General features: G+C 39.1%; 1 protein-coding gene across 1 annotated transcript in view; it reads right to left on the reverse strand.

Moving 5' to 3' along the window:
• Positions 1 to 10,803: 10,803 nt before the first annotated feature.
• C1QTNF7 (C1q and tumor necrosis factor related protein 7) overlaps positions 10,804 to 17,619 on the reverse strand; it is a 52,311-nt gene continuing 45,495 nt past the window's right edge. The window contains exons 2-4 of the mRNA XM_009583809.1: positions 13,645 to 13,842; positions 12,532 to 12,777; positions 10,804 to 11,796 (exon numbers count right to left, since the gene is read on the reverse strand). Coding sequence (XP_009582104.1) covers positions 11,165 to 11,796; positions 12,532 to 12,769 — 870 coding nt within the window. The 5' untranslated portion in view covers positions 12,770 to 12,777; positions 13,645 to 13,842 and the 3' untranslated portion in view covers positions 10,804 to 11,164. The remainder of the gene's footprint in view (positions 11,797 to 12,531; positions 12,778 to 13,644; positions 13,843 to 17,619) is intronic.

Consider the following 17,619-nt stretch of genomic DNA (forward strand, 5'->3'; position numbering starts at 1 on the left):
GCGCATGCGCATTAGCCGCCGCGGCCGCCGGCAGCCCGAGGCGGCCGCCAAGCCTGGGCATGGGGTGGGTAGGGGGACGCGGAGCTGGGGATCCTCACCGTTTGCTTTCTCCTGTGCCTGCGAGTTGTCAAGGTCCTCCTCAGCCTCTCCACCTGAGCAGGGTCCTCGTCCAGGAACTCCTTCTTTCACAGAGAGAGAGAGGGAGCTGCGCTCGTGGGGTAGAGGCTGGCCTTGTCCTCAGACCCACGGAAATAGTCTCTGGTCTATCAAAATACCTGATCTAAGCAATTTTCTTTCTATATATATGTTCTGCTGATGCCATTGGCAGGCTACAATCCTGACACTGATTGAAGTTAACATGCACTGCTATTTGTTAGCAAGACTAAAGCCTACTGACAGCTCTAGAGCATCTTGCCTTATCTTTACAGTTTATCTTCTCACAGCACAAAGAGATGGTTTGAGGTTTTTTTTTTCCCTTCTGACATTTTATTGACAAAGCATGAGGCACAGTTTGAACATGATCACTTCAAAAGCCTTTCTACAGATGAGAAAACATAACTTCCTGTTTTTGTAACCTGCTCAAGACTAAATATATTTAACCAATCTGAATATAATTTAATCAACCAAGTGTTGGATCAATACGAAATAGAATAAAAAAATACACATTAAAGGTGCCTATTTCACAGCATATCTATGGTTGCAATGTGTTTGCACAGAAATGAATAATTATGCAAACCTGCATTAGCTAGAACTGATCTAGGTATTGACTGATCTAGGGTTAACAAGAGCTTGCAAGACAATCTTGACTTACTATTTCACATTTCTCAGTTACGTATGTAAAAGATTCGTATTACTGTCATCATACATACTCTTTACGATCATACACCATTTTTGTCTTAACTAACTGGACACCAACCTCCATGATTATCATCTGGGATTCTTCACTGCGCTTCATCTGGTCGATGGCTGACACCTGGTTGTCACAAGCAGTGAGAATTACTCATGAGAGATACGTTTTAATACGTGCGTAATGATCATGAGATACATTCCATGTGACATTTGTACCCTGAACACTCAAATGACATACCATTTAACATACAGCCTTAGTACTTAAAAAAACACGCGTTTTTTTCAGAATGGAATAATTCAAAAATATATGTATCCATTTATTTAATTATTCCATGTAATAGTGAATAATGTGGGCCTGTATATGCTGTGTGAACACTCTTGTTACTTTTTTTTTTAGTAAACAACTAACCTACAGTCCATAAAGCCAGCTGCAAGATTTAGATCACAGAGACATGTTCAATCCCTTTTTTCGTCCACTTCCAGCATTGGGCTTGGTTGGGGTTTCAATTTTACCAAACCTGGAACCCACCAAATCACTTCAGCTTTGTTTACACTAGAAAGTTGCTGTATTTGATTACAAGCATTTAGGAAATTTTAAAGTTTATATCAGTACAACTCAACTCATTGCTGCCATTACTGCAGGTTCCTGTCCTGCTTTACCTTTAATCGACAGGAAAGCGACCTCAGCAGTACTTGTTCCTGGCACAAAGCTTGCGCCAATGTAGCTGCACCAGTGCAAAACCCGAGTGCTGATGCACAGAGCTAACAGATGAAGTCACTCGCAACAGCATAATTTATTCTGGATTTCAAAATCCCCATGAAGAAACTCACAGGAGTAAAAGGTGGGGCCTTTTTCTGTACCTGACTAAATCTCCTGTAGCAAGAGGGCTGACTGCGACCTACACAGGTCATCCTTTGTTTACCCATCACTTTTTTGTACTGGGTATGTATAGGCTAGTGCATGCTCGCCTTGATAAGTGCTTCCAGCCCAGGCTAGAATATGAAGAGTGATCTTCACATACCTCTTTATCTCTTAGGAGATGCCTAATAAGAGAGCAGAAGAAGCAGAGGAGGAGTAACGTGGTTATCTCCTGCCTGAGGCTTGGCCCTTACCAGACTAGCCACAAGGATTTTCAGGTTTCTAAATAAGTCTCAAGTAGCACAAGGAGCTGAACTCGCCCTAAACAAATGGTTTTCTTAGACAAATGTGACTATCTCCCAAACCACCTGTACATTCACCTCAAGCACCAATTCCCTCAGTAAGTATCTCGCACCAGGGCTAAGGGTGATGTACCCCAAAATGGCAACATTTCCTTGCTGCAGGCAAGGTTCATCAAATACCCTCCTCATGGCACAAAAAATATAGCACTGCAAGAAGTGGCAGCATTTTTATTACTTGGCACATAAACCTCTTTTTTGTATCAAACTTTATGTATGAAATTTAAACAGTTTTTCCTAAAGGCATACGTAAATGGAGAATGCTGGCAACATTGCAGACGGGCCTTATGGTCGCTTTCTTTAACAATTTTGTAGCATTTCTTGAAGTTAAGTACTATAGCAGGCACTTTAAAATGTAATAAACAACTGGATGCAAGAACTATAAAGCTCTCCATTAGCTCAGAGACTGTTTCTTAAAGCACTTAAAACTGACAACAGAAACGCAGTGAAGTTTCTCTCGCTCCCCTTTAAAAAATACTTATATCAAAAATACCTAGAAAAGAATTTTGAGGATTTTGGATTCTTAAATCTGTCTCGTTCATGAAAACACTCAGAATGCATTGATACTGAAACAGATCTAGAGGAAAATGTTTGTTTCCTACCTGGATTTTCTTACACAGCAGCTTTCAGAGTACAGACGAGCCAAGCACAACGCTCCCCCTAGCAACAAAGCCTCAGCTTTGCTTTTTAAAGAGAAAGAATCAGTTTCTCCTCCTTAAGCCACTAAAACAGTTCCGGAAGACTTCTTTTTTGGAAACAATTTCTTCTACAGTAGAAGGGAAAGTAATGAATAAAGTATGGGGACGATAAAGCGATTGCAGCTCCTGCAGACAGCAACACGTTTCAGTTACTGCAGTGACTTGAAAAAGAGCATTGGTTGTATATTTTTGCAGGATCAAGAATGGTTATTTCAGACTGAAATACAATAAAGACAGTCACTCTTCCTAACTTTAAGTACCTCACTTTGCTAAATTATCTGACTTAATTTCTGTGTACTTCCTCTGTAACTAGAGGAGAGGGATGGACTCTTCTTGGGACGTGTACGACTCAGAGCAGTGATTCCTGAATATCGTTTGCGGAAGAGCCTGTCTCACTCTGTTGACTAAAGGTAGATGTTAAACCTCTAATTCAGACTATATGCCAACATTCCAGCAAGTAAAACTTTTTTTAAGATTAATTTCACTCTGAAAAAAAATCCCTGACATCAGTCATGTAGGAATAAATCCTTAAAGTGGACGGTTAGTAGCCAGTTGTTTTCCAAGTGCTGTCTGTTTTCCAATGCATTGAAATACTCAGAAGCTGTATCAAGGGGACAACAATGCATTATACTTTACAGATGACCTTTACAAATCCGCATAAGCCTCAGCAAAATTCTTAGCATGTAATTTTGTGGAGGTGTAACGGGAAACATAGCAGAGTAAGAAAAAGTATAATCTCTCAGCAGCTGTAATTTGAAAAGACAGGCTTTTTGCCACACCAGGATTAAAAAATGTATCAGTAAATGTTCTTAGTCAGGAAAAGGCAGATTGTGAAACCAAAGTAAGAAGTAAGACAAATTATAACTTTATGAAGTTTCAATATACTTTAATACTTCCACAGCAAAAAAAAGAAGGATATGAAGGCTTCATTAAGGTTGTTCTAGAGACTGCTTAAAGGGAAATACAATCCTTAAGCTCTGGTTAGAGAAACAGTGGAGGGACGGGTTATCTGCTTGTTAAATGCTCACAACCAGCTTATGTAGATACTAGGAATGGCAGAAGTGTCAGCACTATCAGAGAGTTTGTAGAAATGTGGATTGTCTTATATACAATTCCTAATTTTTATAGGTACAAAGCAATTTATAATTTTCCTGTCAATGCTGGGGAGGGGTCTTTTCTGCTGCACTGAATTGTTAACAAAGTTAATTTCTTATGTTAACATGTGTATTAGTATCTTTAGTACAACCAGAATAAACAATATTGCTGATACTAAATGGAGTTTTTTATTAGACCTATTTATAATTGTCTTTATGTAAACAGTCCCTATAACATCTGAAGGTCTGTTACTGCAAAGTTTTAGTGGCTGGAATCACATGAAAAGAGATGGCTAAATTGTTTCCCATTTCTGAATACTGTTGTAAGAAGGAGATCATGGGAAGAAGTAAACAGTCATAGTAGAAAAAAAGATTGGGAGTATGCATTTTTAATTGCTAAAAGAGGAACTATGACAGCTAGAAGACACCTGACATGACAACAGCTTTCAAGAATGGAAAAGAAGTGTAATCAGAAGGCAGGTTTCTTGGGGTAATGTATACAGTACACAATCTCTGTTATCTGCTAAGTCTCACCGTATGTGGGACTGTGGGAATGATCAAGTGGGTGAACCTTCATCCAAAGTTTTGGCAAGGACTCAGGTTCAACATCTTGTTTTGCTAATAAGTCTGTTTCCCAACAATTTATTCCAGTCTCAGAAACAGTTGTACAAACAGTTTAAATGATGGACAAATATGAACAGCATTATGTAAGGAACATTACTATAATACCCTAAAGGAGCAGTGGGGGACCTTTGCTTAACAGGATGGAAAGCTGCTTAAAAACACGTGTCAGTACAATGACTCTACTCACAGGAGACGTAGAGAATTCAAACCACCCCAGTTGTTTCCTGGGGTGGAGAGCAACTCATTTATCTCAGTCAGCATTACAAAAACAAAGGCAAGCCCAATGTCATTGATTACACTGGACAGCAGATTTAGTGCTCCAAGTAAGATGACGTGAGCAGCTCTACTCTGGTAGATGTGACACTGTCACACTTCAATAGTTCTTTTGTCAGTCATGGTCAAGGATGGCCTTTGGCACAGGCAAGGTAGACGGCCGCTTGTAGTGACACAGTGCAGGCTGCCCCAGGAGCGGGCAGGCTGAGGGATGACAGACCCCAAGTTCAGCGGTAAAAGTTTTAAAATTAATAATGTAAGGTTTGCATTGCCATATACACCTCTTTTTACCTGCCTTGCCTTTTTACAAGCCAAAACTTGTAAAACCAGATGAAAACAGGTGAAACTCCAAATCTTACAAGCCATGGACAACATTTACAAAATAAGATTATGTGTTGCTGTGTTCTTAGAATAGGAATATTAAATACTATGTGCAACTCTACAGGGATCTTGGTTTCATGGAGGTTGCAAACAAGGGAGAACAAACTCTGCTCATCTTCATGAATTTAAACTGATCGCACCTTACTCCAACATGACAGAAATCACAAAGAAAATTTCCTGAAATTTGTCACAGGTGGAGAAGAAATCTGAGTTCACATACCAGAACGTCTGACAGCGTGTGGGTGAACGCAGGTGGTGCGTGGAAGGGACATCTGTATCAGTGGTAGGGAAGTTTTCAGATGATTAAAGAGATTGTTCTTCAACTCAAAAATTTTAAATCCTTTCCACTGTCTTCCGAGCCTAGGGATAACACTTTGTTGGAAGTAGAGAAAGAAAAGGGACTGCTGTACATTTCCTTCATACAATTCACTCATTTCTAGAAATCCCATCTGCTTCTTACTAAAAGTTCGCTTTAGAGCCTGATGAGAATCATAGTTCATTTATGTTTTTCAATAATTCAGTATTTTTTGTCCCTTTGTTAACATGACATAAACAAGGCTATTCTTTCACAGAGATGATTTTACAAATATTGCATTACGTTTGGTTTTGTGTTTAGGATTTTGACAGGTGCTTTAAAGTTGAAAAGAAACAAATTTATAATTTTTTTGGTATAAGTAGAAACACTCCAGGATACATTTATATTTTCTATACCTAAAATTAAGTATCCTTAAAAATGTCAATATTTTATATATACTTAAGTGTGTCGAACTTGGAGGCATGAGAGGATTATCTAGCCCACCTTAATATACGGTAAAATTTTCTGGAGGACAGCCAAGTTACTGTAGTTGAAGTTGTCCCAGGAGGAACCTGAGCAGTACTTCACAAAAGGTCTGACAAGAGGTCACTTCCATCATTATAAGGGTACTTCTATGTTCTCATCAATCCACATCTTCCCTCTAATTGTGAGACATATAAATTGCCAAATTAAATTACGCCAATTTTTCCACTTAGCAGATTGTTCTCTAAGAGCAGACATCTTATTTAACTTTTGCCATCTCAAAGTTAAAGGCTAACCTAAGTTAGTCACATAGATGCAGGTAATGTGAAGAGACAGGTACCTCCTGATTTCTCCTTTCTTAAAATAGGTGTCTAGTACAGTGTCATCCAAACAGAGATTTACCCCACCTATTTTTTTGCACTGATGACCGTAAATTGCCTAATTTAGCCTAGGCAATGATCTAAGCTTTTAGAGATTAAAGTCAGGTAAGATAAATTTTATACTAATACTTGCTGCTGCAGGAACAATCTGCATAGAGGAAAAATCTCCTTACACCTCATCCAGCAGGTAGCTGCTGGATTGTACCAAAATAATTATACTCAGAATTGAGGGATATAAGCCAAATGCCAAATAATCCAATTCACCTTTTTCTTTGTATATATTTACTCTTAAAAGATATTTGTATATATGTCTAATTAATTCTTCTGTTGCTCTAGGTAGTAACTTTCATGAATTGATCTGACGTATGTAGCTAGGACAAAACCAAGCATCAGAGACTGAGAATTTTGTGAGAGTAGTTGGAAATTTCTTGATGCCGATGTGAGGAAGAATCATGCCTCTGAAATTTAGAAGTACTGACATAACCTCAGTTTGGAGTGTTGACGTAAGGAGTTACAGGGAAGTGAATATAACCTCTAAAGGCTCTCTGAGCTGAAGTCTAGATGGTTTATACTGAACGGAATAAATTGCTTCTTGAAAGTAATGTATTACTCATTGAGAAGGATTGTAGCATATTGCTTTCTCAACTCTATTTTTCTCCTGTTTACTCTCATGTATTATTTCTTGGATGGGGTTCATCACCTACTGAAATACATATATAAAGTAAGCCACCTTTCCACATAAAACTGAAGTTCCTACTGACCAAATTGCCTGGTATAGCATCAGTACACTTATCCTGTGTATGAATTACTTGCCAATGGATAAATTAAACCAGTTAGTGGAAAGTAAATTATTCAGTAAATGTCTTCGTGAATGAGTATGAACTGAACCTAGTGGGTGACCTGTGGAAGGTAGATAAAAATAAAGTATTATACAAACTGCACCAACTAATGAAACATACTTGGTAGGGAACAAAATAAGCTGCTTGTCAGTTTTATGTATTTTTGCCTATCCCAAAAGTACATAAATGGCTTTAGGTAGTTTTAAAAAGACTTGAAAAATGTAGATAATGTTCTCAGTTCTGATATCCATTAGTAACTATTTCCCCTATATTGTCTGAGCATTGTAAAAAATTCTTTAGGACCTATTGCTCCTGAAAAAATTGTACAGCCTAAACCATATGGACATGAATACCAGTAGTGAAGAAAGTGAAGATATTTATTCGAAGTACCATACACATACCATTTTGAAGATGGAGTTTAATGTTGAATTAGTTATCTAGGTTAAAAATGTTCAGCAATGGAACATGTGACTGACTTCTCTTCCTTGATGTCACTCTACCAGGTATAAAGAAAGTCTGAAAGAGTAAAAGATTGTGGGAGCTATTTTGTTTCAAATAACTTTATTTTTACTTACGTATATTTACATACATATATCCCAAGTAAATATATGTATTTTTTTACTTATGAATCTCAGGAACGCTGATCTTCTTAATATTGTTTGAAGGTTTCCTGGTGGTCTCAGGTTTGTATGAATTCTTGCGGCCTCGATCAGGAAGCCCAAGAGTTGGTGCCGCAGCAAAGACACGCTTCCTCCTGGGAGTTTCTCATGGTGATACTAATTTCTCTCTGCTGACTGTAGGCAAAGTCTAGATGACTAACTTGGTCTGGATGCCTAGTTTTATATGGCACTATGGCATGTGTAAAATGACATATATATTGTGTAGAAATCTTTGATTAATTTCAAATTTAATCCCGAAGAGATTTTGCTCTTTGTTATCCTACAACATCTTGAAACCAAACCAGACCTCCCCACCTACTGGTGTAAATAGTGGGAAGACTTCAGCCCAAGATATTTTCCATATAAATTCAAATTTAGACAGAGGAATACCCTAATGAAATATCATGTCATCAAAGTTGATCTATTTTCAAGTAAAATAATAGCATTAGCAATGATTTACTTTAGGATAATGTCTTGAGATCCTGAATGAGGGCTGGGACACATGCTACTTGTATACATATGTTGTCCATACAGGTGGTAAAAAGATTCTTCTTGCCAAAACCTAGGAATAATTCAACAGAATTACTTATTTTTAACAGTTCATGCCAAAATATAAACTGTTCAAATAACTACAGAATCCAAATGGGAAAACTTAGGGAAGCTAAAATGACTTTTCTATGATTGTACAAACATAAATCTAAAATTATTAAGTAAAGGGAAGCAATAACTCTTGGTTTACTTATTCCGATGATGTCATTTTCAACATAGGTGTGGTTAAAATAGCTCTTTTATATTTCGTTCATTTTTACAAGATTATTACGTGGAAGCTGTTTGCTTTAAGTTAGGATTGCAACCAGGAGCATTTAACTATAAAGCCCTATTTTTTCTCTGTTCAGTTGTGAAAAATTAGTTTTGCCTGAAAATTTCCATATTTATTACAACTACCAAATATGTTTCTGTAGAGTCTGAAGATACCGATCATACTCTTTTCTTAAGTTTGGCTTTATAGGAGGTTTTCTAATTCTAATAAAAATTGACTTGTTACTCCTAACATAAACTTTCTGTTGATTCAAATGTCATAAACCTATTTCTATATTTTTTAAAATAAGCATATAATTGAATACTTCTATTAGTTGCTTTTGCTGCATAATACATATTATAGGTCCAATCCTGCATCTGTTGAATTATGTTTCCTGGAAGTCATGGGCCTGATACGATTGCCTGTTCTGTCCTGTGGAATTTCAGTGCAGACAGCACTGAGCAATGCCGATGTGTAGGCACCAAGGGCTGTGAAGCATTGGCATCAATCATTGTTGTAAATGATGATTGGGCTGCATTTTGCACTCATATTGTGCTTAATTTGCAGATGCATAAATGATTGTATAGCACAGTGATAAACTGAATCTGTAAGTGTGCTCTTCCGTATTTTTCACAGGAAGCAGCCGCTGTGTAACACTAATAAATTAGATGTCTAGTTAGAAAAAGAATCCACTTTTATTTTCTTCCACACATCTCTCACTGTCAAATAAAATAAGGGTTGTACAGGCATTGCCAGTTTGATTTGTGGACGGGACTTTGCACCTGTTCACTGCATAAAGCAGCAATCCTGTACTCAAAGACATGTGTGTTAATGCAGGGGGAAATGAGGGCACAGATACGGGGTACATAGATTAACGTTCCATACATAGCTGTAGTACTAACATTTCCTCATTTTGCAATCTCAGCAGTATTTTTGTGTAATTTTATTTGGTTGTAATTTCTTAATTAAGTCAAGTACACAGGAAGAAAACCAGAAATTTACCTCCCTTGGTCATAAATAAAGTGGGAGCAGGAGTTGTGCAACCCAAACGATAAAAATAGCAGGTTCCTCTAAATCTGGGATGAATAAAATACGACTGTAAATTCTTGGAAAGTAAGAACACCCAGTTAAAGATTGCCAGTCTTGACTTAAAGATGTCGATTGCTGGAGAACTCAGGATGTTCCTGGGTATTTTCACAGTGATTGATTACTGCCATTGGTAAAATGGGTTCCTCATTTCCAGTGGGAATTGATACAGTTTCTCACAGGTGGATCTTGTTGTACTCCTATCTGATTGAAGGAAGGGACAGCTAATACCAGAAATTTTATCTCTTGACAGGTACTGTGGTCAAATCACCTCTTAACCTCATTGACAAGAAAAATAAATTGACCTTGTTACATCTCTTGTGTAATCGTCATGGGTAGAATTACACTTTTTTTTTCAATTTTCCAGTAAGTTTTTGAAACATTGACAGAAGTAGCAGCTTCGTAAGTGACTACTCCTTACTCCTACTTGTAATTCCATTTGTCATACATCCAAAGGCCTGTAGCAACAGCCTACTCTGATGACTCATATTTAGCTGATTATCCATGAGGTCCCATGTACCTTTTCCAAGTTCACTGATTTCCTGAAAGTTTTTCATCTTGTGTGTGACCTACATTTATTTCATTGCATTTGGCCATATTGGAATATAAGTAAGTCTGCTTTAATGATGTGACTCAATTTGTTCCATATAATTTATTCTCGTTACTGGTTACTGTTCTATCAGTTTTTTGGCATCCATAATTTTATTCAGCAGAAAGTTTATATTTTCTTCCACATTCCCATAAAGATACTGAATAGCATTGAAAGAATAGCAAACTCACTTGGAATTACACTGAAAATACCCACGTTGAATACTGATTGTCTATCGCCAAGTTTTCAGATCTCCCAGTTTTTAATTATTTTATATGTTTAATACCTTTGTTCTCTTCTTTTATGTCATTGGGCAGTCCTCAGCTAGTACAAATCTTCATGTATTTGTTAGTTAGTTAATTATGAATATCACTTGTTGGTGTAAATATCAGATGGGACTGTCCTTGTGACCTGTTTGGCTGCATCCTGAAGCAGACATTCCTATTTTATTCCTCCCCTTTTTTAAAATCAATGTTTTCTCTGTTTTTAATGTATTTCCTGTCTTAAAATGACCAGAGATGATATTGCTGTTGTTTAACTTTACTTTAATGTCATATACAAAATATCCATTCTACATTGCAACTTTATGTATTTTATATCAAATCCAATGTACAGTACCTTAAATTTGTTTAAATAGTATTATAAACATAACTTTCAGGAGGATTCAGTCCTGGAGTGATGCAGTCTTTTGTTAATTACAGTTCCGTTTGATATCCCTGCTGTTCAGCAAAAAATCCAGCTTAGATTCTAGAAGGATCCTTATGAGCTCAGATTTGGTTCCTATCAAAGCAAAAATAAACTCCCAGATTATTTTTTTTCAACTTTGTGTCCCACACACAGCTAGATAACATCCTGTGCTGGGGTGTCCAGTTTGAATGTCATTTGACGTCATCTGTTTCAGAGCTCATCTTCATCCGATAAAGCATCAAGGTAATCTGTATCAACGTATAAGAGAAATCCAGAAAACAAACTGTCTGCCCATGTTGGATCAGAAAAGAGACCGTTTTGGTCAGTGTAGAAGATCTCAAGCCATACTTCGTCTTCTGGCTGAAGGTAGATCACTGTGGATCCAGAAGCTACATCATGGTTGCCTGTGTTCGCATCAAATGTCTTTATCCGGTACTTCCCATTGTGAACCAGGCCAATCGCAAGATGCTTGTTTGCTAAGGTGATATCATAAGAAAAATAATAAATCCCTGGGATGGCACAAATAAACTTCCCTGTGGAAGGGTTGTAATGCTCCCCCTCATTGAAGAGGACTTTATTGAATACAATTGGTAATCTTTCCTCTGGGTAGCTGGTGGTGATGCCAACAGAAAAGGCAGATTTCAGCACTATCTTTCCACACTTACAGACCCCTGGTGCACCTGGCTCTCCTCGGTCTCCTTTATCTCCCTTAGGTCCAGGTGGTCCAGCTGGACCTACTTCACCCTTGGCACCAGTCAATCCTCCAGGTCCTTTTTTACCAGACTGACCTTGGTCTCCTTTCTCTCCAGCTGGTCCTAATGGCCCAGTCTTTCCTCTTAAACCTTCAAAAACATTTTAAGTTAGTTAATCGGTGAACATATCATCTCAGTAAATGATTGTGTGGCTACTGTGTGTGCCTGAACAAACAAGAAAAAAGTGGTCAGGATTTCAAATACTCCAAAAATACTTTCAAAACCCTAGTAAGTTTGCGAAAGGAATGGCCCATTGGAACAGAGGACCAGGCTCCACAGCCCGGGGGTCCTTTGTTTCTATATTCCTACTTTTCTTCATACATCTTGATTACACGTTGAAGAATTTTATATAAAATCAGTCCATTGCTGACTGAACTATGGGCACTGCTGATGGAAAGGACAGCAGCGTGGCTACCTATATAATGATACTTGTGCACTAAATATCTCCTACTATTTGAGCATTTTTAGCGTGTACCTGAATACCTGCTAATCTTTTATTTCTGGCTTGATTCCTGGCACAAATGGGACTATTTATTTGGCACCACACACGCTTCATTTTTCCCAAACTTTTTCTTAGCATCTCTACGCAAGAAGGCTATGCATTTAAATTTATTTACACAGATTTCAGTATATGCGTATTAGACATATCTAAAATATACCTGCATATTTTCTTTCTCTCACTATATATACATGCATCACACTTAAACCCCACACAGGCACATACACACATTCATCGTGTATATATATGTATATGTATGTATAACAGTGACGATGAAAGGTCTGCTTTGTTGTACTACTGTGTTAGGTGACACAAATATTCAATACCTGCGCTCCCTTTTTCACCTTTTTCTCCCTTCCTGCCATCTCTACCATCTCTTCCTGGAAGACCAATGCGTCCGTGTGGCCCCGGGGATCCGCCGGCTCCGGGGGGACCTGCAGGGCCTGGCAAACCAGGGATGCTACAGATGTATTTGGTGTAGTAATTTTCTCCTTTGAACTGGCTTTGAAGAGGTTGTTCGCTTGTGTAGATGGCAAAACTTGTAATGTAAAGCAACACAAACATCCTTGGATCTGAAAAAAATACATAGGAATAAGACTATTTATGCATATTATGGCACTCTAGTCACATGGAGATGGCTCAGAATATGCGAGTAAGTGTGAGACTGCGGTGCATCATGCACAGGTCAACCTGGGATTTCTGCATTACCAGAATCCATGTAGGAGGCAGGTTGGACCTTTTTCTGGTCACCGTATATGTTATTGTATGTCTTTCAAGTAGCCTGACATAGTATAACTGGCAAATACCAGCATTTTTGGACCAAATTTTGACATGTTAAAAAAAGAATCTGGATTTTTCAATGCAAAGTCCTTTGCTTGCATGGGTTTTTTTGTCTTTGGGACCTGGATAAGCTTTATGGAGAAAAGCCCTCTTGCTGGAGGGAGGTATATCTGTACTAGGAGGATGTGCCCGTAGGAGCGGTCTCTTCTAGTGAGGACAAAGCTTACACCTGCATTTCATTTTGAAATTTTCCCTTATGGTTAAAAATGAATATCCAACCTGAATAACTGCAGCAGAAACTTGCTGAGCCTGTGGAAGGGATACCAGTAAGAGAGCTACAGCTTCAGTGCCTGCTTGGAAACCCTGGTGACCACAGCACAAATAACCACTTCACCCTAATGGGTCAGGTGGAATCAGGCAGCTGCCCTGCAGGGAATGGGCTGCCAACAGGTTGGGGTTTTTTAGGCCTGGCTTGGACTCTCATATGAAATGAACTGTGTTGCAATATCTTGCAAGAAAAGTGTTTAAAGGTTTACATATAGTATTTGAGTGTTTTCATAAACAAATGAATGTAAATTGGATTTCTCTGTTCCACTGTATACTGGGAGACTAAAGAAAAAACACTGTGCAAACAGTAACATGCTGAGGAGTTGCAGTACCCGATGTACAAAGGTGTCTTAAATTACTGTTGCATTAGCAGAGAGTCAGTCATGGGTCAGGTGAGATTTTGCAAGTCAAGCTATTTTTCTAGTTCCGTTGCTGGCTTCTCAGAAGACTTGTGTGGGGTTTTTTGTTGGAGTTGTCCATTCCTTCAGTGCTAACTTACAGCATTCAAGGAAATCAGAGTCCACTGGTTTCTGTGGCGAGAAAAAGAAGAAATGGAATGGGGGATTCAGAAAAATATCAGTGTGAAGTACTGTCTACCTTTTTTTACAGTGAAACTCAGATTCATTCTCAAACTCAGAGTTAAAGAAGTTGCAAAGTGAACTAATCTAGAAATCATTCCCATTCCCTTTTCTGTGATACTGATCGGCATTGACTGATTGATTTAAAAACCCAAACCGTTACATTTATTTGCAGTTCATGATATTTCAACTGGTATATGGCATGGTCAAATCTATTCAGCAGGGAAAAAGACCAGCATATACACATACACATACACAGTCTTTATGAAGAATGTTTTCTGTTTTACAGAATAGAAGATTAGAAACTGTCTTGGTATCAATGGCAATGCAGAAAAAAGCATGAAAATATTGTAGTTGAGGAGAAATAAGCAATACTCCAAAATTCTCTTCAGTGATGTATATTCTGCTTTTCATATTAAGCATCTTGTATCAAATTGGTAGAAACCAAACTATTAGTTTTGCTGTCGTTTGATAAAGCCTTACAGTACAGTCAGGCACAACAGCCTCCACGAGTGGATTAACAGATGAATGCCTAACATTACAGCAGAGCAGCAAACGATAACTCCAAGGCAGTAGTTAGCTACAACCACAAACTTCACAGCGACATTTGCTCTGATGTACTACTGAGTGTGCCCAAATAAAGCTCGTGGATTTTCATAGGACTTAGAGACAACAAAGCTCTCTGCAGAGAATAACTTTAAGCACTTAGCCAGGAGGGAGCAGCTCGGAGGGAGTTCATGCCCAAGACTGAGCGTGCATTTTACACAAAGCTGATGGTTAAGAAGCAGACACGACCTAAGGATCAAGGACCGGAACAAAAACTGCCCTTTGCCAGATGAAAGTCTGAGTCAGTAAGATAGATATTCCCACACTGTGTTGCACGTAAGCCAAGCAAAAACAATCTCAACAACCGCTGGTTTTGCCTATGTCCAGGATCTTTTACAAATGAGAGTAAGAGCCTTCACACAGCTGCTCCTGTCACTGGCTGGCCGGTAACTTATTGATGCGTGAAGCTGTCTCCAGCTCCCAGACCTCCCCTGCTGTTCTTCTCATGTGCCTACAGGAAATTAATTAGTCTGGGACATGTGTTTCTGCTAAGGCCATGGGAAAGAAGTCATTTGGGGAACGTGAAGGGAACAGGGTTGTGGAGATAGGGATGTGCCTTAGATGACTGGGGCACTGTGGTTGGAGAACCAGTTTGGGAAGGAGAAGGTATAGAGAGGAATATGTGGAGCTTTCAGCTATGGATTGGGGGTCTTAAGGAGTGATGGGCTGTGAAGCAGAATGGTGGGACTACAGGAAAGGGAACAGAGCTGGGATTAGGAGGAAATGGTGATAATGTTCAGGTGATGATGTTTACAGTCCTCAATTTAAGCTTGGGGGCAATACAGAAGGCTGCTCCCAACAGTGGTACCCAACAATGACATTTGGGAAACCATGCATTAGGCCACAGAATCAGGACTTCTTTTGCCCTTTGACTTGCGTTTTTTCCTGCGTAATCGTCCAGTTTTAAAAGGAGGGGTGGAAGGTGCCTCTCTTTGTTATTGCAGCAGTCTCTTGGAAAGTGTGAAATCTCCTCAGACCAAGGAAGGATGTAGAGCGTTGAACCCATGCCCCCTGTTTCCTGGTGAGTGCTCTAAAAGGTAAATTGTGATGTTAAAGGTGAATAATAACATATGGCCATGCTTTTGAAATCTCAGGCTGAATTAGGAGGCCAAAATCAAAGAATTCAGTTCACCTGGGCTTACAAAGTTAGAGGGTGGAATAGACCTCCCAGATCACTTTCTCAGGAGTCACCTATGTTGCAGTGAAATACTTGATCACAGAGAGTTAACTGGTAGACAGAAAGTGAGTCATAAATTACACTTTGGTCCTGGCTTCTGGTTGTCCTTTTTAAAGATGCAAACTTTTGTCCATAAACTGGGGTGGGAAACAATGTCATTTATAGATGCCAAATAATTTTTCTTCAGGGAAAAACAACATTTGAGGAGTTCATTTTTTTTCCAAATATTGAAAGCCAGAACAAGCACGTGGTATTCTTGTTCACAACAATAACAATCATCTTCATCAAAACCATCACCAAAAAAAATAATGAGAATGATATGAACACAAGATTAGAATAATGTTATTCCAAGTTTAGAAAATGGCATTTCAATAGGTTCCAAATCCACTAGGTAGAGCAAGAGTGCAGGCCAAGGCATTCACTGGAAGACGATGGACATGCTGATCAGTTCTAATGTGCAGTGGATTTCTGGAACAGCTTTTCTAAGTGAGGGTGGCAGATTCATTTGTTCTGTCACTGTTCAAACTGCACAAGCAGCATAATCACTGCCCTTGTGCATAAATCCAAAAGATCGTCTGATTCATTCGATATTGGAAAAATATTAAAAAACCTGTTCTGTACCTAATACCTTATTGCAGTCTGTTAAGGTGACAGATCTAAAGAATCAAAAGAAGCATCGAAAGAAGGGCGGCCAGCAGGTCAAGGGAGGTGATTCTACCCCTCTACTCTGCTCTGGTGAGACCCCACCTGCAGTACTGCATCCAGCTCTGGAGCCCTCAGCACAAGAAAGACATGGACCTGTTGGAGCGGGTCCAGAGGAGGGCCACAGAAATGATCAGAGGGGTGGGACACCTCTCCTATGAAGAAAGGCTGACAGAGTTGGGGTTATTCAGCCTGGAGAAGAGAAGGCTTTGGGGAGACCTTATTGCGGCCTTTCAGTACTTAAAGGGGGCTTATAAGAAAGATGGGGACAAACTTTTTAGCAGGGCCTGTTTTAAACTAAAAGAGGGTGGATTCAGACTAGATATAAGAAAGAAATCTTTTACAATGAGGGTGGTGGAACACTGGCACAGGTTCCCCAGAGAGGTGGTAGATGCCCCATCCCTGGAAACATTCAAGGTCAGGTTGGACGGGGCTCTGAGCAACCTGATCTAGTTGAAGATGTCCCTGCCCACAGCAGGGGGGTTGGACTAGATTAACTTCAAAGGTCCCTTCTAACCCAAACCATTCTGTGATCCTATGATTCTATGATCTACCTTGAGAAGATACTCTGTACATTACATTCCCATCGAAGCTAGGTGCTGGGCTGAGGGTCTTTAACATCAAGCCTTTAGGAAACCTCACTTCATTACTGATAGACTATGTCAGTAACATTTTTTCAAGCTTAGGAATTAAGGGATTGTAGGAAATTCCCAGTTTTGAGACTTCCTGGCATATATCTAATCTTCCTCCCTTGTCCAGCTATGCAGGTCTTAATTCTAAAATTTACTAATTGGCAGTGTTTTGAAACAATCCTAGAAGATTTCCCATGAATCTGTTATAAATAAAAGCTGGGTCAAAAGCCAGTAATTATTAGTCACAAGTTATCCTGGCTGTATTCTTACTTTTGCCTTTCCTTGCTAGCTTTGAATTCACTTCCAATACATATGCATAACTATTTCAGGAGGAGGAGGAGATGTGTTTTATCTTCCTTGTGCAAAAAGATGTAGACGAGAAGTAGCGATGCTCCTGGGCCTTTTCTGCCTGCAGCACTGGCAATGGCTTAGTGATGCAGAACAAGATAGTCTATACATCCTCTGTCTCTCCAATAGCAAAGACCCATACTATCTCACATCGCTACCTTGCATCCCCGCTGTGGGATGTACAGACCTTCCCCAGCTATCCCATCCAGGAGAGCTGTGGTAGGAGAAACAAGGTGGAGAAGGATGTAGTAAGTCAGGATGAGA

Source organism: Fulmarus glacialis, unplaced genomic scaffold (genome assembly GCF_000690835.1).
Source record: "Fulmarus glacialis isolate BGI_N327 unplaced genomic scaffold, ASM69083v1 scaffold21428, whole genome shotgun sequence".
Classification (NCBI taxonomy): domain Eukaryota; kingdom Metazoa; phylum Chordata; class Aves; order Procellariiformes; family Procellariidae; genus Fulmarus; species Fulmarus glacialis.